The 25,768-nt window shown below is 52.2% G+C and overlaps 2 protein-coding genes and 1 long non-coding RNA gene across 7 annotated transcripts in view; 2 read left to right on the top strand and 1 right to left on the bottom strand.

Moving 5' to 3' along the window:
- FZR1 (fizzy and cell division cycle 20 related 1) overlaps positions 1-18,808 on the top strand; it is a 41,736-nt gene extending 22,928 nt beyond the window's left edge. For 4 of the 5 annotated variants that reach the window (XM_075903278.2, XM_075903280.2, XM_075903281.2 and 1 more), the window contains 12 exons: positions 3,335-3,460; positions 3,812-3,875; positions 4,131-4,258; positions 4,823-4,905; positions 7,073-7,256; positions 7,503-7,568; positions 9,293-9,395; positions 10,127-10,311; positions 11,766-11,999; positions 12,094-12,198; positions 13,873-13,965; positions 15,359-18,808. In XM_075903278.2, coding sequence (XP_075759393.2) covers positions 3,335-3,460; positions 3,812-3,875; positions 4,131-4,258; positions 4,823-4,905; positions 7,073-7,256; positions 7,503-7,568; positions 9,293-9,395; positions 10,127-10,311; positions 11,766-11,999; positions 12,094-12,198; positions 13,873-13,965; positions 15,359-15,400 — 1,413 coding nt within the window. In that variant the 3' untranslated portion in view covers positions 15,401-18,808. Of the gene's footprint in view, positions 1-675; positions 838-3,334; positions 3,461-3,811; positions 3,876-4,130; positions 4,259-4,822; positions 4,906-7,072; positions 7,257-7,502; positions 7,569-9,292; positions 9,396-10,126; positions 10,312-11,765; positions 12,000-12,093; positions 12,199-13,872; positions 13,966-15,358 lie in introns of all 5 variants that reach the window. The other variant, XM_006114797.4, reaches the window with a different exon arrangement.
- On the bottom strand, positions 2,003-3,597 carry LOC142819050 (uncharacterized). The gene is made up of 3 exons (XR_012896739.1): positions 3,485-3,597; positions 2,653-2,842; positions 2,003-2,137 (listed from the first exon to the last, which is right to left on the bottom strand). It is a non-coding gene; the product is annotated as an uncharacterized LOC142819050 (long non-coding RNA).
- Positions 18,809-20,954: 2,146 nt separating the features above from the next.
- On the top strand, positions 20,955-25,606 carry TEKTIP1 (tektin bundle interacting protein 1). The gene is made up of 4 exons (XM_025180545.2): positions 20,955-21,113; positions 21,654-21,886; positions 24,901-25,026; positions 25,447-25,606. The coding sequence occupies exons 1-4, from the start codon at positions 21,040-21,042 to the stop codon at positions 25,587-25,589; spliced, it is 576 nt and encodes a 191-aa protein (XP_025036330.2). The 5' UTR covers positions 20,955-21,039; the 3' UTR covers positions 25,590-25,606.
- The last annotated feature ends 162 nt before the right edge of the window (positions 25,607-25,768 follow it).

Raw genomic sequence — 25,768 nt, 5'->3', positions numbered from 1 at the left:
TTCCTTACTCATCTCTTTTCTAAGCTGAACAGACCCAGTCTTTTTAATCTTTCCTCGTATGGAAGCTGCATCATAGCCTTAATCACGTTGATTGATCTTTTCTGTATGGATTCCAGTTCTTCTATATCTTTGAGGTAGGCCAACCAGAACTACACTCAGTATTTCAGGTGTGGGAATACCATGGATTTATGTAGTGGCACTATATTATCAGTCCCTTTCCTATTGGTTCCTAACGTTCTGTTTGCTTTCTTGAGTGCCGCTACAAACTGAACACATGTTTTCAGAGAGCTATCAATGATTACTGTAGGATCTTTCCTGAATGGTAATGGCTAACTTAGACCCCAGCATTCTGTAATATAGGTGGAATTATATTTTCACTTCTCATTTATTAACATTGAATTCCTTCTGCCATTTTCTTGCCCTGCCACCCAGTGAGATCCCTTTTGTAATTCTTCACAGTCTGCTTTAGACTTAATTTTCTTGAGTAATTTTGTATCATCTGCGAACTTTGCCACCTCCCTGATTTATCCTTTGTCTAGAATCTAGATCATTTATGAGTATGTTGAACAGTACTGATCTCTGTACGGCTCCTTGGGAGACCCCTCTTTATCTCTGTCCACTATGAAAAGTGACTGTTTTTTCCTGTCTTCTGTTTCCTATATTTTAATCTTACAGAACCATGAGAGGAACTTCCCTCTTATCCCAAGACTGCTTGCTTTGCTTAAGAGCCGCTAGTGAGGAACCTTGTCAAAGGCTTTCTGAAACTCCAGGTCCACTATATCTACTGGATCACATTTGTCCACATGTTTGTTTGACCCACTCAAACAATTCTAATTGGTGAGCCATGGTTTCCCTTTAAAAGCCATGTAAATTCTTTGGAAATCCTTTGGGAGAGGCATGGTACAAGCGTCGCATTCCAGTGGAAGGGAGTCAAAGGTCCGCTTTTGTGTGTCCCAAGTTTGGGGCCTGAAATGACAGCTGTGAGTTGCGCTCAGCAGCTGGACCCAAGGGGCACTGTAGGCTGACGCCACCCTGAATCACCATTGTGCTATGCTACGTGGCCCAATATTGCCAATTCTTGCAGTTTTATTATGAGACTTGTGACTTGCATTGCCAGCAGATCTAGGGAAGTGATTGTTCCCATGTATTCGACACTGGTGAGGCCACATCTGGAGTATTTCATCCAGTTCTGGGCTCCTTGATACAGAAAGGATGTGGACACATTGGAGAGAATCCAGTGGAAGGCAACAAAAATGGTGAGGGGGCTGGAGCATGTGACCTACAAGGAAAGGCTGAGGGATTTGGGTTTGCTTAGTCTAAGGAAGAGAAGAGTGAGGGGGGATTTGAGAGCAGCCTTCAACTACCTGAAAGAGGGTTCCAAAGAGGCTGGAGAGAGGCTGTTCTCAGTAGTGACAGATGGCAGAACAAAGAGCAATGGTCTCAAGTTGTGGTGGGGGAGGTCTAGGTTGGATATTAGGAAAAACAATTTCCCTAGGAGGATAGTGAAGCACAGGAATGGGTTTCTTAGATAGGGGGTGGAATCTCCATCCCTAGAGGTTTTTAATTCCTGGCTTGATAAAGTCCTGGTTGGGATAATTGAGTTGGGGTTGGTCCTGCTTTGGGCAAGGGGTTGGACTTGGTGACCCCCTGAGGTTTCCCAAACCTGTGGTTTTATGATTTGATGTATTATTTTACGTCCCTGATCCTAGAGACAAGTGATTACATGAATCTTAGTTCATGTTTTAAAAAATGTTTCACACCTTCATCTCTGGAGAAGAAAGCTTGATCATGTGACTCAGATGCACCCAGAGCCACACATTTTAATTTTATCAGATTTTTAAACCAATCTCTTGACTATTGGACAGTTGGGGTTGGCACTACTGAGTTCCAGTCCCCGGTGTGTCCTTGTGGTGGGTTTTACAGGGAGGCCTATAGCTTCCTTAAACGACACTTGTTCTGGGAGACTTGTCCTCCAGCTGGTTCCCAGTGTTTTACAGTCCTTGTATGCTGTGACAGGTTCCAAATTGCACCCTTTGTCTCTACTTGAAGAGGCCTTCAAAATGTTACAAGCCTGTGACGTGGTCTAATCCATGGCATCCATTTTATATTAGTATTTCACTGTTCTTGCTTTCTTTGCCTTGGGAAAAGTGAGTAAATATTCTAAAGACTGAGATCTCTGATCTCTGTATCTTACCAAGTCTTGGAACAAGCTGAAATGTTGCACATAAATGGCTTTTTACTGAAATAATCCTTCCACCAGGGGATTAGAATGTTGGTTCTGGTGAATATCTGCTACAGACTCCATAGTATCTTTTCTCATGGCTAAGATTTTAAGATATACACATAGCTATAGTCCTGCAGAGATTCTACTTGCTTAATTTAGGTTCAGTGCTGAATTTAAATAACAATTGATGCTTGAATGCACCTTGAAGGGACACTGCTGGGTTACACACGATATCGCGAACAAAATCAAGAAATATAAAGAGAACGTCCCTTTACATCCCCACCACAAGAACTTTAGCACTATGGAAGACTAACAAATGCTAGAGAACCAGGGGATAGTATGAAGGTGACATTTTCCCACACAACACGGCAGCCTTGACTTTGCTGCCATAGGATGCCAGAAGGGCTTGGAAGCATTGCAGTACTTACCTTATCTTAATAAAAGCTGCTGTTTTCACTGTGAACGCCCCCACTCCAAACCAGGGCTCCTGTTCATATGCAGGAGTGGCCACTCAGTGTACTTAGAGCAGGTATTACACTCAACCAAAGGCTTAGGGAAGAGCAAGGTACAGGGATCTTCCTGCTGGACTCTCAGGGCAGTGATCAATGGCTTCGTGCTCTGGAAGGAGAGGAAAAAAGACAGGCCTGAGTGCCTGCAATTCTAACTGTAACATCATTTGGGTGCGAGAGATTCCTGTAGGTACAATACAGCTATGCTTACGTGAGGTGATAGTGCCTGAATTGCTAACATCTGGGCCTTTCAGACCAAAAGGGAAAGGGATTCCAGTCATGAAACCATCTCCGAAACAAATAGTGCCCTGCCTCCAGCTGCCCTGATTTCAGACCAGCTGATCTCCGCTGTTGAGCCGGAGCATATGGAGTGAGAGCTTCCCTCAGTGCTCCTGTTAGCACTCCTCAGGGGGGATTGCACCTGTGTAAGGAGTGCTTACTAGGCCTGTAAGGTGACAAAGCGTGTGTTCTGTCATTCCAGCTTAATTTGGCCCTAATGAAACAGATTCTTGGGGTCTGCCTTTCAGAGCTCACTGTGAGCCAACATTTTTCCTGCCTGCTTCTTGCAGTGTTTCTCCATACGTGACTTTTAAAATTTCAGGTAGTTGAGATGAGACGAACACTGACACCTTCCAACTCTCCAATGTCCTCCCCCAGTAAACATGGCGACCGTTTCATTCCCTCAAGAGCTGGGGCCAACTGGAGCATTAACTTCCACAGGATAAATGTGAGTGTTTCCCCCAATAGGTACCTTTCTTAGCAGGAAGGGTGAGTTTTCCCAGCGTTAAAGACGTTTGTTTGGCAGGAAAACTACTTCAGAGGACTAGCCGAGTATTGCCTTCCCCTTCCCCTACCCATTGCACTACTTCACTGTCCGCTTGCCATCTCTTTTGCTGCATCTGTACTTGGTGCCTCAGCATCACGATTGTGATCTCCTAAAGTGCATTGTGACTGCATTGTTGCAGCTTGTTTAAGATGGTGGTGCATTTCCCACTAGTATGCGGGGGAAGAAAAGTGAATTTGGTGAGCTCTTTGCAGTGACTGGAGTGTGTGTTAGCATATATTTTCCCCCCTCTAGGAAAATGAAAAGTCACCAAGTCAAAACAGAAAAGCAAAGGATGCTACCTCAGACAATGGCAAAGGTAGATGTGTTTTGTACCGTTTGTTTCTCTATCTAGCTTTTGATTTGAGTCTGAAGTCAAATAGAGCATGGGCAACAGCCGTGCAAGCATCTTGCTTGCTGCCTTAGCTAGTGGGCCACAGGGAATATGATAACTTGGTCTTCACAGCCCATTCAGATGAGTTGATGTAGCCCCTGGAAGACCACTGTGTACCTCTGGATGAGAACCACTGATGGAGAGCTCTCTGCTCATTCGCTGGTTTGTGTATTTGAACAGATGGCCTTGCTTACTCAGCCTTGCTAAAGAATGAACTGCTGGGAGCAGGGATTGAGAAAGTCCAGGACCCTCAGACAGAGGACAGGAGACTGCAGCCATCCACGCCAGAGAAGAAGAGCCTCTTCACGGTAGGTTGGAGTCACTGTGTTGGTCTGCATTGGTTTCTCAAGAAGAATGGGAATTCCTCACAGATGCCAGAAGGTGTGGAGCGTCGTAGCTATTTTAAGTTCAGCCACGGTTTAAAATGAGTCATCAGTAGTATGGAATGACTAGGGAGGGTTGAATTAACAAATTCCAGTGGAAACTGTCCATTGACGGCCTGTATATCTGCAGCTAGCCGCAGTTCCTCTTCTTTCCTGAGTTATGAAGGTTTTTGAAAGTCTGGTCTTTTGGAACAGATATGAGCAAATCAACACGTGGTCTTGATGTGCTAGCTAAATGACGTAGCGGTTTTGAAATTCTACAGAAATTAGTTTCTCGGTGTAGCTTTAAATCAGTCCCTTCCCTTCAAGATACCTTTAAATCTTGAAGAAAATAGGAAGTAAAATACAATGGGGGCTACCACCAAGCAGGATTTTGGAGGGACCCCTGACTAGGTAATGTATCAATTCATTACATTGTAGGTGCTCTCTGACACATCGGGGCCTGTACTTTGTGGGGATTTTGTATCCAATGCTTTCTTCTTTGTGTAGTATTCCCTCAGCACCAAACGCTCCAGTCCAGATGATGGCAACGAGGTCTCCCCATATTCTCTATCGCCTGTCAGCAACAAAAGGTAATGCTGGCTACCTCTGGGTGGGGAAAAGTGGGGGCAGAGGCTTTTATGCTGCTTTCTGATTAATGCCATAATTGGTTGCTGTATGGCGATGGGATTTCAGGAGGGGAAGTAGGGAGCAGAAGTAATGGTGCCTCTAATTTCTATGTCCATATGCAGAACAGTTTGTTTTTATGTGCACCAATATGGAGATGTGCGACACATCCCCTTCGTATTGACTTACATAACAAAATTCATTCTGCGAACGTGGCAGGGGTGGGGCTGAGAGTTTCGTAAGGTGCGTGCCGTGGGGCGGGGCCGCACATGCGTCGCGTGCCTGCTGCCTGGGGCGCAGGAATGGCTCGCCGGCCCTGCCCAGAATACAGGCCTTTACAGGCTGCAGCCAAGGACCCCTGGGCCAAGTCAGTTTCATAACAGAGATTTGTAAAAGTACTTTTAGAATTGGTTCAATAGGTTAGTCCAAACCAAACCCCAAAACAAGCCCCTGACTGATATGTTTCATGGAGAGAACAAGGTCAGTGGGAGACTTTCTTCTGCCAATAAAGTTACTGCCACTCTTTTGTCTGTGACATTTTTCTGTGAAAATTCGCTCAGATAGTCCAGGGCTCGCATCAGTCTTGTGACTTGAACTTCAGTCAAAGTTGAAGCAGATGTGAGATGGAAAAAGTTTCAGGCCTTACAGTTCTGTTATAGTTCTCTAGCAGATACATCATCAGTAGCAACAGACATCACAACAGGCATTTGCTGAATGAAGAATAGGTAATATACAAAGTTGTCGTGAAGGAAATCTCTATTCCCTAGTCACACACTGGTAACTAGCCGCATTCGTTACCATAAGGTAATTAACCATTCATGCAGATCATAGACAGTCTACTAAAAACTTCAAAGAAAGAAAAATATAGACAATGATATTATTACACCGTAAGTTTTCTTTAGATGTTAATATTCCTTTTTGATCTCTGAATCAATGAAGTACAGTAACACAGGAATAGAAGATTATCACCTGCAAGCTAATTAGGTCACTTTGATAAACTTCACAAATATAGGTAATCACAGACGAATATAGTTAGGCTACGTCTACACTGGCATGATCTTGCACAAGAACTCTTTTGCGGAAGAGTTCTTGTGCAAAAACTCTTCCAGAAGAGAGCGTCTACACTGGCATGTGCGTTTGCGCAAGAGATGTGCTTTTGCTCAAGAGCATCCATGCCAGTGTAGACGCTCTTTTGCACATGAAAGCTCTAATGGCCATTTTAACCATAGGGCTTTCTTGCACAAGAAATTCATGTTGCCTGTCTACACTGGCCTCTTGTGCAAGAACAGTTGCGCAAGAGGGCTTATTCCTGAGCGAGAGCATCAGTTCTTGCGCAAGAAGCACTGATTTCACACATTAGAAAGTCAGTGTACTTGCGCAAGAACTCGTGGCCAGTGTAGACAGGCAGCAAGTTTTGGCGCAAAAGCAGCCACTTTTGCACAAGATCGCACTAATGTAGACACAGCCTTAGTATCTACTTCTAATTCTCTGACAATACAGGTTAACAATTCAAAGACTTAAGGCTATACCTAAACTACAGACTTTATAGCAGACCTATACTGCTACAGCTGTGCCTCTGTAAGGTTTCCTGTGTGTAGGTGGGAGAGAGTTCTTTCGCCATCACTAATGAGTGGCAGTAGTTTTGTTGACAGGAGAGCATTTCCCACTGACCTTATGCTGTCCATGAGACTTGTATCAGTCAGGGGGTTGTTTTGGGTTTGGGTTTCTTCCCCACACTACTGATTAACAAAAGTGGTAGTGTAGGCAAAGCTTATATCTACTTAAAGTAACTTTGATAATAGTCTATACAAAAAAATGGCCCTGTTAACCCTTTCAGTACTTCTCTGATACGCTGTTAAAGGTTGATTTTGGGTCACTTAGCCTATTGGTTGCTTTACCCTCTCTGGTTCAGTGTCACAGGGCAGCTTTGCCGTGGGCATCTTCCCTCTTTCATTCTGTTTCCATTACTTGGCTTTATCTGCCACCTCAGGAGGGCTGCAGCACTGAAGCAATAGCTTCTTCCATCTCTCCACTTCTGTAGAAAGTTAGTGATCAAAGAGTAGGCGTTTCTCTAAATGTTTTGGTACCTTCAATGCCTCCTACAAAGAAAGCCGTTTCTCTTTGTATAAACAGTCAGAAATTGCTAAGATCACCTCGAAAACCAACAAGAAAAATCTCCAAGATTCCTTTCAAAGTGCTGGATGCTCCAGAGCTGCAGGATGACTTCTACTTGAACCTTGTGGACTGGTCTTCTCTCAATGTTCTCAGTGTTGGCCTTGGCACCTGTGTTTACCTTTGGAGTGCTTGTACTAGCCAGGTAAGGTGTGGCTCTTTCTTTGGTGTTTTGGGAGAAAGTACAATGTAGCGAGAGTCAGTTGGATTGGCCTTTGTGTTTCCTAGTCTGCCACAGTACTCTTTCCAGTGCACTGGAATTTACCATCTATGCGGTGCAACATACTAGTGCTCTTCGTTCCAGATTACTACTCTGCTAGGCAGTGAATCTCCTAGTACCAAGTTGATGCCTATTTATGCCTGATTTCCATCTTACTTCCTAATTTTCAAGGTGACCCGGTTGTGTGATCTGTCTGTGGAAGGCGATTCTGTGACATCGGTGGGCTGGTCAGAACGGGTCAGTATGATACTACCACGCAGGCCATTAAGCCATTGTTTTCAGAGAGGCTGGGCACCAGAGCGTCACTTGCATTTGTAAGAGCTTAGTGTTTCAGAACATCTAACCCCCTGTATATCACTAGAAACACCCCTTAGCTGATGGGAATTCACAGTGTCTCACTGGAGTGAGAACCACTTAGATCAGTGGTGGATAACCCGCGGCCTAAGGGCCGTATGCGACCCATCGGCGTCTGCATGTGGCCCATGAGACGTTTTCTTTACTGTTGTCCACACCCAGGATTGACAGATTCTGCAGGTTTCTGTCCATGTTGGTTTTTCCCTACCGGTATTAATAAAGTGTCACGCACACAAAGCCAGGGCATGTGAAGTTAGGTGCGTTCTGACTGCACACAGCATTGATGGTGAGAGCCGGACACTCCCCCTGCATCCAAACAAAGTGCTGCTACAGTTCAGTTGGCTCGTCCCACAAACTCTAGGTACGCAGGGTTAGTTAGCAAAACTCCTCTAATCTGGGGGACCATCTTGGTTACAACAATCTTGTGGCCCACTGCTAGGAAGTAGCCACTCATACGACCTGCTCGCTAGCCCGTCACTGACCTAGATCAAGTTCAGTAAGCAACATGTGACCTCCGTCGAGGGGCTAAAGAGCATCCATTTCTCTCTCCTTTTTGTTAAAACCTAAGATGTGCGCTTGAGAGTCCTCCCCCAAATAAAGCACCGTGCCTATGCAGCAGCATGGCATGGACGGACTTGGACTGGGCCATGAATATAGAAATGCATCTTCTAAATTTACTATGAATACCTGTATGTGAGTGAGCCATGCTCTGGTTCGCACGGTGCCATCACGGCAGTGCACCTCCTTAGGAGGGCTGTTAGGATGAGGTTGTAGTTCTGCTTGTTATGGGGAGACCCGCTACATAATCTGATATGCTTGTTGTCTCTGCGCCAATAGCTCTCCATATTCTTATCCTGCCAGATTTGCCTCGTAGGGCAGATTTGGGTAAAAGAGCCAAGCATCTGCCAAACAACCTTTTGTGAGGCAGGATCTTCGCAACCAGACCTCCAGGTGCTCTGTTTGGTGCTCTTCATATGCCATGAAATATTGCCTGGCTGGCTGAATGATACTTCTGAATTCCTTTGGCATGGAAATATTCCCATCCTGTTTAAATCAGTAGCTTGTGCAGACAGGACAGGTTTTTGTGGTTCCTTTAGCATTGCCATGGTGTTCAGAGAACATCCTAGGTTCTGTTTCCAACTCTACTAAAAACTCCCTGTATGGTGTTGGACAAGTCACTTAATGCCCATTGCTCGATTTCCCTGGTTAAAACATTTCAAGTCCTTGCTATTGCAAGGTGGCATTTCTTTGAGCAGGATTGATAGTCCTAGTTGTGGAATTTCTAGAAATGCTGCTCCTGCCCCTCGTTTTGCCTTTCCAGAACTGACTGTTGTGTGGCCCTTGGCTCTCTTTATGTGCCTCCGTACTGTCTTTATTGATAGTAAGTAGGGAGGTGAATGCTTAACTGGACAACCAGCAAGCATCACCTTACCAGGTGTCACTTACCAGTTACAGTTAACCAGGGGGGCCAGGCCCACCATGCTGTGGGAGGGCGCTCCAGCGTGGCTAGCATAGCCCTCGCCCCGCCCTGTTTAAGTGTTGAACCAGTTGACTGATTAAACAGGATTTTACATCCCTAATTGTAAGATTTCTTTTTGTGTATCTAGGGGAACTTGGTAGCAGTGGGCACTCACAAGGGCTTTGTACAGATCTGGGATGCAGCTGCAGGGAAGAAATTGTCCATGCTCGAGGGACACACCGCCAGAGTGGGTAAGAAGGAAAAGGAGGCCAGAGGGCTGAAGCTCACCATTTGAAAATGGCATGTGCTAAGGTAGAAGAGGGGTCCCTTAAAGCCATGTGAATATTGGAGTATTTTTCTAATTTATGATCCAAAAGGGCGTGTGAGATTCACTCCCACTCCCATGCCCCACTCCTTCCCCAAGCCTTCTGTGAAGTGGCTGCTTCTTTTGTTTTTTTTTAAAAGTCCTTTTCAATTGCACTGGCCTGCTCTTCGGGTGGTGATACTATGAATCATGGCCAGCTACAGTTGTGGAGGGTGTAGTGTAATGAGACATCCTAGGTGTGTCCTGTTAATACACCTTGTTGAATGTCATTGGTTTCAACCCTCCAGGCTGGCTGCTTGAGCTTTCCAGTTCATCCTGCTTTTCAGGGAATAGCTTTTTCAAGGAGGCAGTGTGGATTGGTGACCAGGTCAGGGGTTGGGAGCTGGGACATCTTATGAATTCTGGTCCGATGTCTGCTACTGACTCCAGGCAAGTTGTTACACCCTCATGCCTCAGTTTCCTCAGCTGTAAAGTGGGTGTAATATGAACTTAAATAGGTTTGTGTTTGTAAAAAGTTTTTTAAACTTCGAGCAACAATGGGTCAAGACGATATTTGTATTGTGCTCCTCTGGTGGCAGTGGCTTGCTACTTAAGCCTAGGAATCCTGCACTGACAGCTGCTTGCAGTTCTCACTCTGTTCCTTTGCCTGCATTCCAGGTGCTTTGGCATGGAACGCAGACCAGCTTTCTTCCGGCAGTCGGGACAGAATGATCCTTCAGAGAGACATCCGGACCCCCCCTCTGCAGTCTGAGCGACGGCTTCAGGGCCACAGGCAGGAGGTGTGTGGCCTGAAGTGGTCCACAGACCACCAACTCCTGGCATCGGGCGGAAATGATAACAAGGTATAGTACTGATTGCTGCTGGTGTGGGCCTTGGCCTCCTCGCTGAACCTGCATTCCCAATCCTACAAGCTGCCTTCTTTCAAAGAGATGTCAGCTTTTAATTACAGCCTCCCTCTGTTTTTTCTGAAGATGCCTTTTTGTTACTAAGGAGGTGATTCTCTCCCCTCAAATGGGGCTGAACTAGACCATCCTACCATTTTCTAGGATCTGTATTAAGTAAACATTACAAGCACAGCTTAGCCATGCTTTGCTGCTCCTAACCTGCACCTTTGGCATTGAGGATGTTAGATTTCAGTCACGCTGGTTTAAACTGTCTCCACCAAAACATGAAGTTAGGCACTGAGCAGGTACAGAAGTTCTGGCAATTTTACATAACTTAGTTTTACACCGAAATTCCCTTCTGCAAGTTTGTCTTGTTTTAACATGCACAGCACAAGTTTGCTCTGTACCAGAGAACAGAGCAAACAATCCTGAAAGCCCCTTGGGATAGATTCCTGCAGTTAACTCCCCAGACGCTGGGGTGATGGAATATACCGTGTTGCAAACTCTTTCAACTTCTCCTCTGTTCCCCAGTGGATGACAATAGAGTTCCAAAGTGTTTGATCATGGCTGGATTTTCAGAAAGGCTTTCCTGTCCAGAGACTACACTGCACGTAGCCCAAGTAACACTAGCCCAGAGGTGCCAAGTGGGTTGATTCAACCCACAGAGGCCCTGCTGCTCCCCGGCCCTAGGCCTTAATTGGCCTGGGGGCGGGGAGAGGCACATGAAGTTTCCTCCGCCCTACCAGGAGCAAGCGGTGCTTTGAAGTGCCGCTCACTCCTGGCAGAGCGGGAGGAGGCTTTGCACGCTCCCCCTCCCCCAGGCCAATCAGGACCTGGGGGCAGGGGGAAGTGCATGCAGACCCTCCTCCTCTCCTCTCCCCCCCCCACGCCTCCCCGGCCAGGAGTGTGTGGCACTTGGAAGTGCCACTTGCTCCTGGCAGGACAGGAGGAGGGCTTTGCATGCTTTCCTGCCCCCAGACCCTGATTGGCCTGGGGGTGGGGGAGCCCAGGAAGTCTCCTCCCACCACCAGGGGCATGGTGCTTAGTGGGAAGTGGGGGGGCAAAGGGGCTCCCTCACCTCCAGACCAATCATGGTCTGTGGGTAGGGAAGCCTGAAGCATCCTGCCCCTGCCCCTTCCTTTTGAGGCCCCGCCCATTTTTGAAGTGCCCCTTGACAAAAAATTATTGCCCACCTCTGCACTAGCCCCAACTTGCAAAACAGCTCCTGATCCGAGCAGGCTGGCCTGTCTCAGAGAGAGGCCCCAGCACTGGAATCGCTGACCGATAAGATGGAGGCACATTGGCCAAGTGCTGCAGGGCAAGCTTGCTCAGCACCGTTCCCTCGGTTTGGAGGGGAGAGGGGCAGAGGTTGGAGCTGAGTGTTAATTAACCTTGTTTCTTCTCTCCACCAGCTCCTTGTGTGGAATCACTCCAGCTTGAGTCCTGTCCAGCAATATACAGAGCACCTAGCTGCTGTGAAAGCTATCGCCTGGTCTCCACACCAGCATGGTCTGCTGGCCTCCGGTGGTGGGACAGCTGACCGCTGCATACGGTTCTGGAACACTCTGACTGGGCAGCCTTTGCAGTGCATTGACACCGGGTCACAAGTGTGCAATCTGGCTTGGTCCAAACATGCCAATGAACTAGTAAGTGCCTTCCTGGTTGGAGTCCCACTGCTAAACTTTCCTGTGTCAGGAGCTGTCAGCACTGACTTGTAACCCTTGTGCCTTCCTCCTACAGGTGAGTACCCATGGATACTCGCAAAACCAGATCCTTGTCTGGAAATATCCCTCCTTAACTCAAGTAGCAAAACTAACAGGGCATTCGTACAGAGTCTTATATCTGGTAAGCTGCAACCCATACCTTCTGCTTAGCGTCCCGTCCTTCTGCCTCTGCCGCGACTGGGCTGGGCACTGAGACAGAGCCCAGGGTGGCTAGCACTGATGTCTGCTGCTTTGTGCTTTGATTAGTGAAACAAACAAGGCTCCGCTTCACTCCACTAAGCTGACACTGGGGTGAGGGATTCTTCTGCCCCAAAGTCACCCAAGTTAATCTCTGGGTAAGCTTTAGACCAGAGGTGGGGAACCTCAGGATCGGGGGTGGATTTGGCCCTCAGCTTGTCTGGATCTGGCCCCCAAGGCTCAGGGCCGCCCCCCCAACATTGGGGAGCCTGCACTGGTGCTCCAGTCCCCCTGCTGCCTCCCTGTAGGGCTGGAGCACACAGAATCTGTTAGGCTGGGTCCCTCAGGCTCTGGGGTGTGACAGGAATGTGGGGAGTGTCTTTCTCATTCGGGGGCCCCCCCGCTTCTCACTTGTGCGAGGCCTCCAATTGACTTTTTTGTGGGTCAGCAGCCCCGGCTCAAAAAAGGTTCCCCAGCCCTGTCTTAGGCTGTCAGACTCCAGCTCCTCCTCTGGGACAGCAAGCTGATCTTAGGAGTCTGGAGGGAAAATTATAAATGGCAAAAGCTGCTTCTTTGTACTCCTCCCCCCCCCCCCCCCCCCCCCCCCCTGCTGTTTTTCTCTTTGTGGTTGTGCATTAAAACATCCAGTCCTGTTCAGTCTAGTTCCACCCCTTGGTCTCTGTGTCTCCTGTTTGCTTGTTCTCCCTCTCATGGTAGTTGGGGGAACCTCAGCATGGAATGGGATCAGCTGAGCCTCTCAGACTGTTCTAGACACCATGGCTAGTTCATTAGTTAACAGTGTAGGGTGGTGATCACGGCTGACTCTACAGAGAAGTGCAGTTCCAAAGATAATGCAAATGGTCCATGTGTGCTCTGTAGCACCACTAAGACCTCCCCAAATTCTCCATCGTGCCTGTGGCAGTGGTGAGGAAGCAGGAGGAAAACAAATGTAAGTAGCCCTGGTTTACTAAACCCTTTTATTAGTGTATTAGGGAGACAGCGAAGGCAATTGAATATTTATGTTCTGGAGGGAGGAGGCCTTCATTTTAAACTACCATTCAGCAAAATGTGCATGTGTGAGGGGCTACTGGACCCTGCACCCCCATCCGCAGCCGGATGGGACTGTCAGCCAGCAGGTAGAACAGAAGGATTATTGGTTCACAGAGACACAGCATAGAACTGACTTGTCAGCACAGGAACCAGGAGCAGTCAGTACAACCCATCTTGGGGAGAGGGCACCGAGCCAAAGGCCTTGCCCCCCCATCTCTGCACCTCAAGCCTGCAAGACTCACTTACAGTCTCTGCAGCCAGTCCCCTCTCCAGCCTTTGCCTAGCTTCCTGGGCAAAAGGTGTCACCTAGCTGCACCCCCTCCCGGGCTCATGATACATAAAGCCTGGGCTACTGTGTACATGCTGGGACTGGAACAGCCTCCCTCAGTGAGAGTCACACCCGAAATTCCCATCCCCATCTAGGTATTGGTGCAGTGCCCAGGGAAACTGAGGCACACACAGGATTACCACAGGATAGTAGAAATCACATGCACTGTAACAGGGTGAATACAATCCCCACTTTGTCCCAACATATATTTTGAAGACTGTGTTCTTGCTCCTCTCTTAGGCAATGTCTCCTGATGGGGAGGCCATAGTCACGGGGGCAGGAGATGAAACACTGAGGTTCTGGAATGTCTTCAGCAAAACCCGCTCAACAAAGGTAAACTCTCTAGTGTGTGTGTTGTTTCTAAGGATGTTAAATAGCGAGTAATTTTCTAGTCGAGTAGTCGATGGAATTTCCATCGATTGGTCAATAGGCACTTCCACATTCCTCCTTTGAAATGTACAAGAGTCCCCAGTTCTTGTGCATTTCAAGGCAGAAGCGCCCACATGGAGCTTGGGGACAGCGGGGCTGACCTGGGCTCCATGCGGTGCTGTTGCTTTCAAATGCCACTCAGAGCCCGGGGTCAGCTGGGAACTCCCCAGCTGATCCCAAGTTCCATGGAAATGGAGCCCAAGGTCAGCTGGGAAGTCCCCAGCTGATCCCAAGTTCCATGGAAATGGAGCCCAAGGTCAGCTGGGAAGTCCCCAGCTGACCCTGGGCTCCACACGGAACTGCTGCTTTGAAACGCTTTGGTGGCATTTCAGAGGGGCAGTGCTGCACAGCTGAGCCGGGGATTTCTTAAAGGGGCAGCTCTGCATAGAACCCAGGGCCAGCTCCTTATGGCGTTGCTTTGAAACGCCAAGGCGGCATTTCAAAGGGGCAGCACCGCACAGCTGAGCTGAAGATCAGCGGTGTGGTGCTGCCCCTTTGAAACACCGCCATGGCATTTCAAAGCAGCAGCACTGCACAGACCCCAAGTATGGGCTCCATGCAAGGCTGCTGCTTTGAAGTACCCTCTCTTTTCCCCCGTCTTTGCTGCTTCTGTCTGATAAGAGGTAGCAAGGGGGAGTGGGGAATCGACTAGTGAACTGGACTAGTCCTTAACATCCACAGCTGTTTTTGCAGCAAGCTGTGCCTAGAGAAGGAGACCCCTCCAGTGGGGAGGCTGTACATATTCTGTCCTGCTCTAGTCACCTGCTGTGGGATCTGTAGTTTTACTAGTCACTTTACTTATTCTGTGCTCAGAGGCCTCAAAAATCCCCACTTTCACCCCTGGCATTTCCCCCAGCCGTTCTGAGGTAGTGTTGGGCGTAAGATCGTAACACACAGAGGTAAGCGGAGGAATGCAAAAGCAGTGAAGTGAGTGTCCAGGGTCTCTGTTTAAGGCTGGCTCTCTACATTCTTCAGCCTAAACCATTAGTAGTGCATGCCCAAACCATCTTCCGCCCTGCGCGTGCTCCCCATGCACCCCATACACAGGCATGAGCACAGGAGGGTGACTATCTTACCAGCATCATGCCCTAGGATGCTTGTGAGTCTTTGCCCTCTAATGTAGCACAAGCCCTGGATCATTTCCCTGGTTTGCTTGAGCCCTGGCTTCGTGGCAGAAATGGGTATTTGGGGTAGTGACAGGGTAGGGTGGTGGAGCTGTCGGCACTCGACTTGGTGTCTCAGTGAATAATTAGAGAGGAGGATCTTGGGTTCAAAACGCTTCTCTGTTTCTTTGCAGGAGTCTGTGTCTGTTCTGAATCTCTTCACCAGGATACGGTAAAACTTAATCGTGCTCCAAGAGACCCCGGTACGATGTGCCAGGCACAAGCCACGAACTTGGCATGCACGGACCCTCTCGCTATCAACCAGAAGAGGGGAAGAGAGTGCCAGTGGGTTTGGAGGACGGACTTTCAAGATTCTTATTAAATACGTGATTGTGAACCATATTGGACAGTATTTGGGGCGGGGCTGGGCGGGCAAAGGACCTGGCAAAGGGTTCAGAATTTATTCTCCATAAAGGGGGACAGTTGCAAGAGGGGAAAACCGAAAGTATCTAATTTTGTACATTGGGTAGAACTTGTGTGATATGGACCATGATAAGAAGACAAGGCCAAGGGCATCTCAACTGCTGCTTTGTACCCTCTGGGAGCGCTGAGTATTCCATAAGGGGTGTGTCGGGAGGCCTGGGTTGTGTGAGGAGGGCTTTGGAACCCTGCTCTGGGCTCGTCATTCTCTGATTTGACAGGCTTCTTCAGACGCAGGCGTGGGAGCCAGACTTCATCAAATTGTCCCGTGGGGAAGGACAAAAGCTAGAGCTGGGGAGAAGCCTCTCGAATGTAGAAGAGTTTTGGTTTGGCTCGAGACTCATTCCAAGTAGAAAAAAGGAGAACTTATTTTTTTCAGATCCACAGTTTTTCTCTTCAGCTTAAAAAAAAAAAAAAAAAAAAGACTAATACTTCACATGCCTGTTGAGTGAAGACCATTTAATTTTCAGCACACTTAGTATCTACCTAAAACCATTGAACTGAGAATTTTTTTAAAACGTTTTAACAGCCTCTTCTGAAGGAAAGATTACTGCACAATCCAAAGAGACGATGGGTTTTTTTAAGTGAATTATTGCAATTACATGTTCATAGCTGGTCTCCAGACTTTTAGTTTAATGGGGAAACGATGGCTTTTTTTTAAATGACCCAGGAGTATTTATTTAGAGCTTTATGCTGTGCCAATTATTGCAGACTGATTGCTGCAGAGTGTCTTTATGAGGACAAAAGCAGTTGAGATGGATTTAGAAAAAAAGACTATTGTTGATCTGTTTTCAAAGACAAAGGTTCTTTGAGATTGTTGCCTGTCTTCCACATGGAACGGAAGAAACATCATGTGTTTGTAAGTCTGTGTGCGAGGTTTTTAGGCAAGGGAGAAGTGTTGCCTTTTTAAACTTCAATTAGGTCAGAGCCAGAGACCCATTTTTAAGTTTCAGGAAGAGAGCGAACCTGCCAGTTTGTTGGAATAATGCAGTGGGGTGTGATGCTAAGCACTTTGTGTGTGTGTGCGTGCGTGCGTGTGTGTGTGTGTCGCTTTTAATTTAAAGAGAAGCTGTTTTGCTTGCAGCAGCTGGTTTCTGTCTCCTTTGTACATGTGCCAACGCTTGCCTGCTGTGCATCTGGCTGTTCTGCCTACCCCTTTTGTAGCGCATGTGGATGTAAGTGTCTTTTTCTCTTGGCTGTTGTGTGTGTATATAGCCCTTGTCCTGTTGTACATAGTGTGGAGGCAGATTCCTTCTTGGGGAAACCAGACTGCCAGCGGTGGGGGGATGGGTGGGTGTGGGAAGTATCTGCTTCTCTGCAGCATCCCCTGGAGAAAGGGTGAATGGCGGGTAGCCAGTCAGAGAACTGAGATTCCATGTCACTACGGCCTTGACCGAGCCTGCCATTTCCAGCTAATGCCTCTTGGCGCAGGAGCACAGTCCCTCGGCGCAGCTGACGGCATTGGAGCTCTTGAAGCCAAAAATGGGACTGACTAATCCCCTGGCCCTGTCTGCTCCTCCAAATGGCTGCAGCACAGACCTGCTTAGCTCTGGTTGTCCACAAAATTACAAGGCACCATAAAAGTGGTTGGTAATGGTCCCCTGCTTCCTCTTGCTGCTTGCTACTCCTGTGGCACCCTCCCGTCACTACAGCACTAAGGAACCAGTACCTGTCAGGCCCCTGAGTTAGCAAACATGTTGGAATTGAAAGCATCACTTGCAGTGAAAGGTGGCCTGGCTGGGGACTTGTTCCGCCCCTTGGGGATCGTGGGGGAGAAGGGGCCAGAGGAGAGAAACGCACGTGTTGAGATCAGTGATTGGAGGAGGGGAAATACGGCGGGAGCCACTTCTGGGGCTTAGTTTCTCCTGTGCTGCCTGAGTTTTGGTCTGCCTCTGTTCTCCAGGCCCTGGCCCACTGTCAAAACCACTCTCAAAACATTTTCTTCCTCAATTAAAATCAGTAGAAGGAGGGAACCAAGGAAACCGCTTCAGAGGGGAGTCAGTTTGTCCCTGCTCAAGTTGTGTAAGTGTCCAGCTAGTGAGAAGGGAGCCTGGGAAAGTGTTGGGTGCAGAAGACAGGTGGGAAGTCTGATGGTGGCTTGGGGGACAGGAGGGAGAGGGACAGACCAGGCTGGCAAGGGTCCTGGCAGCTAGACTGACAGCAGGCCCCCTGCCTGCCCCACTCCCACAGGATGGAGAGGAGCAAGCCGGATTATTTACCGGGCATATGGTCAGCGAACGGGCCCTTGTGCAAACTGCACCTGAGAGCGCCCTTGCTGGGTGTCCGGCTGAGGGGAGCTTTGCTTTTTCACGGGAGAGGCTTTGCTTTAGAAAAGGGAGGGCTGCAGAGTCCCGTCCGTTAGGCCTGGCAGGTTCAGGTTTGGTTTTGAAGTCCCCAGAAATCTAGTGGGGGAGCGGAGAGAGGAAATACGCCGAGCAGTCTGGGCTACAGTTGCACATGGGGGCTGTGTCACGCTAACTCTCAAGCATAGAACTGCATTCCCCGGAGAGCTCGGCCTAGAGTGGGATCCTTTCGTCTGCCTGGCTCTCCTTCTACCGTGCCCACAACCGCATTCCTAACCCTCCCCCAGGAGCAGCCTGGACTGACACTGCCTTGAGAGCAGGGTGCTTTACTCTGGGTTCCGCTGGGTCTCCTTAGCAGGGATGGCAAGTTGATTCCCGATCCCATAGCTGGTTTATGGTTGAGTGTATCAGCTATCTGGTTGGAGGGGGAGCTAGCAATGGTAAAGACCTAAACACGCAGCCAGCATTCCCCCTCTCCCATTTCATGTGCAGTTGCCAAAGGACGTGGTTTGCTGGGCCTGTGGAATGTTCCCAAAAGGGGTCTCTGGGTGGGGGCCGCAGGGGCTGTTTGTGTCTAGACTCTCTTGTGCGACGTGTGTGAAGCGAGGGGCTGTCTGGAGTGTGCTCAGTTGTGTTGTAAATGGAAGACGAGAAACTCGCATATACGTCCGTTCAGTGTATGAACCGTGCCGTTTCTGACTCGCGGCAGTTTGAACAAAGGGTCTCCCCAGAGTTTATGCAGGTAAATTCTAAGAACTTGTGGCATTGTTACTTAATGCATCATATGGTGAAAAAAATAGACCATTGTAACCTTTTTCATGTAAAGCAATGTAACTGGCATTAAATACGTTGTGAATTTAAGCCTGTGTCACTTTGTTTGAAGGCTCGCGTGAGACTCATGAGTACTGTTCCCTCCTGTTTTTCTGTTCATGTTCAGACTAAATTTGTTCTGTGCACCAAGGCATTTACAGATGTTCACCACCAGTAGGAACGCATGCTGCTGGCTGTGAGTGCTCTCCTCACAGCTGGGAAGCATTTGAATCTCTCCTGGGCGGCTGCTGAAGCACCCAGCTTACAGGGCACGCTGCTCGTGTGTGATGTGCTATGTGGATCCTGCGCTCAAATACACGAGCCCACACAAGCGTAGTGATGTCCCTGGGACGAGGCTCTGATTGGAGAAGCAGGGCCAGGTACAGTGATCGTGGAAATATGAAGCCCCGTGACATTTTTAAAAATGTTCTGTTCCAAACCCTCATGTGATGTTTCCCCCTCCCCCTCCCACACTACCACCAGGAACCCTCCTCAGGCTGGGATCTGAAAATCCAGCTGGCTTCTTTCTGCCCACAGCTCATCCAGTGATCGCAGTTCTGCAGCTAGGACCTGACTGCAGCTCTGTGAGTCTCTCTTGGCTTGCTCCTCATTGCCTCTTTCTCCTGCAGCTTCTACTAACCTCATAAACAATGAGGAGTCGGGTGGCACCTTAAAGATTAACAGATTTATTTGAGCCTCAGCTTTTGTGGGCAAACCCCCCCTTCCTCAGGTGGACTGGCAGCCTGGCGCCCTCTGGCTCCCGTGTTTGACTCCCCTGGAGGAGACTTCAGGCCAGGGGATCTTACAGGGTTTGTCTTTTCTCCCTCCTCAACCAAATCTTACTCTGTTAAACAACAACAAGCTTCCAATACAAAACGGGCCAGGCTGGGTCTGCGATTGGGTCCTGGAGCGTGAAGGCCCTGACTGGTCTGCAATGGTGCGGGGTCCCTAGGTGTTAAACATTGTTTGACAGGATTTTGCATCCACCCAGGATAAAGAAATGAGTGTCACTCATCAGGGAGGCTTGGAGCCTGGTGGGCAACGCTCCTGGAGGAGGGGCCAGGGCACTGAATGGGGGGACAGCGCCTGGGAAGCTGCGGTTGACACACTAAATAGCGTAGGCTGATTAGTTGTAGCCAGGTCAGGTGGGTCCCGAGGTGGTAGTGGTCAGAAGGCTGGAGATGGCGAGACTTCCCCGTGTTGTCTCACCCCCCGTGTCTCACTAAACGCTAGTAATCCAGCCAGCTGGGTTTGCCACACTGGGACAGGCAAATCCTCCAGCTCCAGGACAAACAGATCACAGGGGTCAGGAAGGAATTGTTTTCACCCAGGAGGGGCAGGGCACTGTGTGTGGACGGAGCCACTGAAAAACCCGTTTCCCCGCTGCCAGCTGCAGGGTGCTAGCGCTAGGCTGCCCCTGGGGCAGGAGGCAATGGCTGGCGAACGCATCAGCTGTAGAAGGGCTTCAGCTTCCGGAACCAGGTGGCAACTGGCTCACACTTAGGGCTTGTGAGAGACTCACGGGAGCCGACTGCTGCTGGAGTCCCCGGCGTCTCACTTCTCTCCGCTGTCGAGCTGTGCGTGTCGCACAATCTCCCTGTTTCTGGTGAGTGTGCGGCTGTCCTGGAGGCGTCTCTGTTGGGGGCAGGATCTAGTCTCTGTGGTGAAAACGCTGATGTTTGGGTGAAACTGTGGCTGGGAGGTACCCCCACGAAGCTGCCCTGCAGGATCTAAGCGGTCTGGAGACGTGCCCCGTGGGCAGGAGCGCAGTGAGAAAAGCAGCGGACAGAACAGTGCTGGCAGGTCCACCGGCCACTGCTGTGACTCGGAGCGAGGCTGCTCCCCAGCCGGGCCAGACACACACGGGGGTGGACTGAGCGAGTCTGCCCCAGCCGGGTGAGGTGTGACGCCCCAGCCTGGGGCGGGCTGCTTGAGTGAAAAGCAGCCAGCAAGGGTCTCTGCGGGGGCGGGGGCTGCTGCTGCCACCGCTGAGATGGGTGACTGGATTAAACCCTCTTTTCTCTGCCACGGGTGCATGGAGAAGGCCTTTGCAAACCCCGTTGTTCCCCTGCAAGGGCTGGTCCCGAATCTCGCCCCCAGGGAGGCAGCCCTGTGCCTGCAGCCTGAGAGTCTCTGCTCCTGCTTTGCCCGCCTGCCTGGTTGCTAGGGCTGGTTGTCAGGCTTTGTGTTGGGCAACAGTGGCCCAGCAGGACAGCTGGCCCACAGGGAGTCGCAGAGCCCGGCAGGGGTGGCGTGGCCCGCAGGAGGTGGGCACGGAGGGCATGGACTTGGAGGCCGACCGACCATACGTCCCTCAGGGGACACTGGAGACCGACTTCCCAACCCCCTTGTACAGGTGGGAGCCTCCCAGTGTCCAGCCGCAGGCCTGTGCTCTCGTGACAAGCCGCCGCTCTCGCCCGGCAGCGAGAAGTGGGGCTGGGCGCTAGGCCAGCTCTGTCACTTCGCTTCCCCTGGCCTCAGTTTCCCCAGTGAGGGAATGTTCTGCTCCCAGAATGCTGCGGGGTCCGTGATGCGCTGGGAAGCTAGCAACGCTGTGTTGGTGCTAGGCAACTGAGCTGGGGTGTGCGCTTCCGTGTCCTGACCCATGGCGGAGCCTGGCACACGCGTGTCCTGACCCATGGCGGAGTCAGGCACACACATGTCCTGACCCATGGCGGAGCCTGGCACACGCGTGTCCTGACCCATGGTGAAGCCTGGGACTGGAGTGCCCCATTCTCCAGTGTGGGGAGCAGCTTTCTCAGAGCTCCTCTCCCAGCTCGCTGAGCCCAGAGCCAGCAGCCAGCCCTGAGCTCCGCCGCCATGCCCGGGGCGTGCGCTCCCTGGAGCAGGAGCTGGGTTTATCTTCCCTGCCCTTACGGCTCCTTTCTGCCCACAGTGATGAGTTCCTCTCACTGCGTGGGCCCCGCAATGCCCCCATCCTCAAGCAGGCCGTGCGCTGGAAGTGCACCCCCATGGGGCGAGACGCCATCCCCCAGACCTGGTACACCGGGCTGACCAACAGCGACAACCGAGACGCCTGGTACACGCTCACCCACGGCATCAGCCGCGCGGCCTATCACCGCTGGTTCCAGGACCACGCCAGGAGGGAGCGGAAGACCTTGCCCCCTGGTAAGCGGTGGGGCTGGGAGCCGGGGCCATGCATGGAGCCGGGGAGCACCGGTGCACATGGCGCTGTAGCGCCCTCCATCTCGGGGCCTGCACCATGCCCAGAGCCTTCCCGGCATCGTTTGCCACAGGGGCCCTGCAGCCTTCAAACCTGCCGCTTGCCACGGCCACTGCTCTGCCCCCGGCAGGCCCTGTGCAGACAGCAGCTGCCAGAGCCCCTCCCTGGACCTGGGCACCCCTGTGGACGGCAGCAGCTGGCTCCCGTCAGCGCCTGGAGCGGCCCAGTTCTGTGGAGGCCTCGCTCGGCAGCCGGGCCCAGTGCGGGGAAAGGACAGGCCGGTTTCCCTGCCCTGCCCGTGACAGCTCCGCACAGCACCAAGAACCAGGGGGCGGCCCCAGCGTTCCTAACACCTCCCATGGGGGAAGGGGGCACCGGTGAGGACACTAACTGAGTTGGGGGGCTGCCCACCTGCCCTAGGCCAGCCTGGGCACTTAGACGCAAGCACCAAGCCCTAAGCTCCGTGGAGGAGACGCCCTTGTCTGACGCACGCTGTGGTCTCGCCTTGTGACCTCACGTCTGTGCTGTCGGGGCTGTTTCAGTTTAGCTACAAGGCTGCTTCAGAGCAAAATCAAATGTTTCCCTCCCGCTGGGTGGAAAAGTGCAAGGGGGAGGCTGGATCTTGTAGCTAAACGGAGTGTGGCACTGGGGCAGGGAATAGTGGGTTCCCTTCCCCCCTCTGCTCCAACGTGCTACATGGCCAACCACCTAACTGCTCTGTGCCTCAGTTTCCCTATGTGTGAAACGGGGCAAGAGCTACCCGGCACGGGAGGCGTGCGGCTAAACGTTCCTACAGCCCTGACGAAAAGGGCTGGGGCAGCGCGACGTTGGATTATCAGTGATAAGAAAGTTTAAATCTTTCCACAGGGGTCGCTCTAAATGCCCCTCCCCTGCCAGCTTCCCTGCTGGGTGGATACAGCTCAGCAGTGCCGCTCACTGCAGAGCCGGGGCTTCCCGGGTGGGGTTCTGGCTGCGAGTGTGCTCCCCAAGGCAGTGGGCCACTGACCTCAGCTGCTTGGCCAGCTACTCCCGTGGACGGTCCGTAAGTCACGTGCACAGGATGCTGGGAAGCGTGGGAAATGGAGCAGCACCCAGCCATCTCCAGTCTCTGCTGTGGCTCGGGGCAGCAGGGGCCCAGCTGCGCTCGGCGTGTACAGCCCCTAGCGCAAAGAACCCGCAGTTCCAGACCAGGCCTCCAAGGGCGCGTCCACATTGCACCAAACCCCCTGCAGCAGGAGTCTCCAACCTGCAACCAGGCGGGTACACACGGCTGTTTGCCTGAGACCCCGTCCTTCCCAGGCCCCAGAGCAAACCTGTTTTCAGCCCCGCGGCGCCATCCAGGCAGCCCCCAAAGCACCAGGCTAATAACACTGAGCAGTGCTGTGAGAGAACCCCTGCCTTCCTGCGCGCTTCCCTTCCTGCCCCCCAGCGGGGGATAGACGAGTGTTAAACACTTGCAGGGAGCAGCCCCAGTATCCCAAAAGCTGCTGGGCCTGGCCACCTGCACCCCGCAGGCCGCAGGCCAATAACGTGTCAGGAGCGATAGCTCTGGTGTGTGTCCCTGAGAGATCGGAGCAACGGGGATCCCATTGGGCCTGGGGTGGGGGGCTGGGTGGGAGCGATCCTAACGCCCAGCCCTCCCTGTGCTGGGCAAACGCAGCCCAAGGAGACGCTCCCTGCTCTGCCGGTCCCAGCCGAGACCCGGGCTGCACCCAGGCTGCCACGGGAGTCCAAGAACCACGCGGCTCTGAGCAGCACAACCCCAGCCTAGCCCCTGCCAGGCCTTCTGCAAAGGGACTTCTAGAGCTGAGCCAGGCAGCCCCGGGAACCCGCTTTGGCCACGTGTGTGCATGTGGATGCTGGAGGCTGGCCCTGTGGGGCTTGCACCAGCGTTGCCAGGGAACGGCAGGATTTCCCCCGGGGCAGTGGCTTGGGGGGAGAGGCAGGGTCGAGGGTGCCCCAAGGCTGGGGACAGTGGGAGCAAGTCAAGGCCTGATGCTCTGCAGGACTCGCACCCCCATTCTTGCTTCGGCATCTGCCCCTTTGGGGGACTGGCCCCCATGAGCACGGCAGAGACTAGCACTGGGCCCTCCAGCTCTGTACAATGCACCAGTGGGCCAGCAGGGGGCGATCGAGCTCTTTGCTGCTGGGCCGGGCCGCGCCTGGAGCTGACTCTGGGTTTGGGAGGGTGAGGCGGGAAGCGGGTACTGCTCTGGGCTGCCAGGACACCCGGCGCAGGGCATTAGGCTCAGCACAGACGGAGCCAGGGTGTGGTGCAAATTGCACCAGCAGGGTTCCTGCAAGGCAGGGGCTGCAAATTGCCCTTGCTGCTGGCTGGCACATGCCCCCCCCCCCCAGCCTCTCTCTCCAGGGACCCGTCTTCCCTCGCTGGGCACTGCTTGCCCCTCCCGGGAGGGAGTGAAACACAAAGTCGCCCACTGGTATCTGCTGGGGAAACCGACTTTGGGGCTGAAGTTTTCTGGGCCAGGCCCTGAGCCCCAGGGGCCTCTGGGCCATTCTGGGAAATCATTTTTCAAGTAACCGAGGCACTGGGGCAGTGGGGAAGGGCCAGGGAAATGCATTTGCTTGGCATTTAAAGCCAGTGTTTGCACATGGGGGATTGCAGTACAACTGAGCGCAAAATGTTGCGCTTTGCACGTGGTGTCTGAGCAGTGTGCAGATCAGCCTGTGGAACTCCTTGCCACAGGACACTAATGAGGCCTGCCGTTCACATGGGTACAATACCAGGATCTGTCCTGTGGTTACTCAGCCCAACCAGAGTTGCATGAAGTAGGCTAATAAATAATTAGGCTTTACCCCCTCGTTAACTGGCTGGAGTGGGCAGGAACCTTCTGGGCTGCAAAGATCATCCCTGCCCTGTGCTGGGTTTGCGGAGCCCAGACCCCTGCCTGCCGGGCTCCCTCCCCCTGACTGCGCTGCGCTTGTTTCGCTCCCGCAGCCTACGCTCAGCACCTGCGGGAGGCCTCGTGGTACGACCCAGTGGTCCCTGCCCAGTACTTGGAGCCCAGCACCAGGTGGGGGGCCTTCCTGTGGCGCGACAAGCCCATCCTGGGAAAGGAGTTCGGTAAGTGCCCAGCCCTGGGGCCTCTTGCTGCTCCCGGTGCCCCCTCCAGGAAGAGGCCTGGACGCAGAGGCTGGGAGTCAGGTCTCCTGAGACTCCCCGTCGCTGGGCAGGGCTATTGCTCCAGCCCCTCCTCTGCCCGGTGCGCTGGGGCTGGGAGTGAAGCCGTTGGCCTGAGTGGGTTAGTAAAGGGGGGGTGCCTCCCCCCCCCCGGCAGTCTGACAAGGCTGCGGAGGCTGGAGCCGGGGCCACGTCCCTTCCTGCTCCGCCCGCCTCCCTGGGCCGAGACCAGCAGGCCGGGCGCTCTGGGGGGGGCAGGGGAAGGGGCCCGCAGGCTCGAACCAGGGGCCTCCCTGGCCGGGCAGGCTCCTGCTCTTGGCTCGCCCAGGCTCCCCCTTCACCTGCTCTCTCCTCCCCTCCCAGTTGTCAACCGCAACCGCTGCAGCACGGAGCTGAGGGGCCGCGCTGGCTACGTGCCCGGCTTGGCTGCCCACCTGCCGCCCTTCACCACCAGGGACCTGCGCACCTGGGCGCTCTTCCGCCACCAGCCTTCCACCAACCAGTAAACCCCCTGTGCCGCCTCTGCCCAGCCGCCTCTGTGCAGGGGGGAGGTGGGTGGTGGCGGCTCCCAGTGCCCGGGGGTGCCCGGCTGCAGGGGGGTCGGGGCAGCTCCCGGGGCTGCAAGGGGCCTGGGCGGCGGGGGGGGGGGACACAGTACCCGCAGCAGGCCTGTCCCCCTGCAGGG

The sequence above is a fragment of the Pelodiscus sinensis genome, chromosome 32 (genome assembly GCF_052426305.1).
Source record: "Pelodiscus sinensis isolate ZL-2025 chromosome 32, ASM5242630v1, whole genome shotgun sequence".
Taxonomy (NCBI): Eukaryota; Metazoa; Chordata; order Testudines; family Trionychidae; genus Pelodiscus; species Pelodiscus sinensis.
This window is presented reverse-complemented; position numbering and strand designations above follow the sequence as displayed.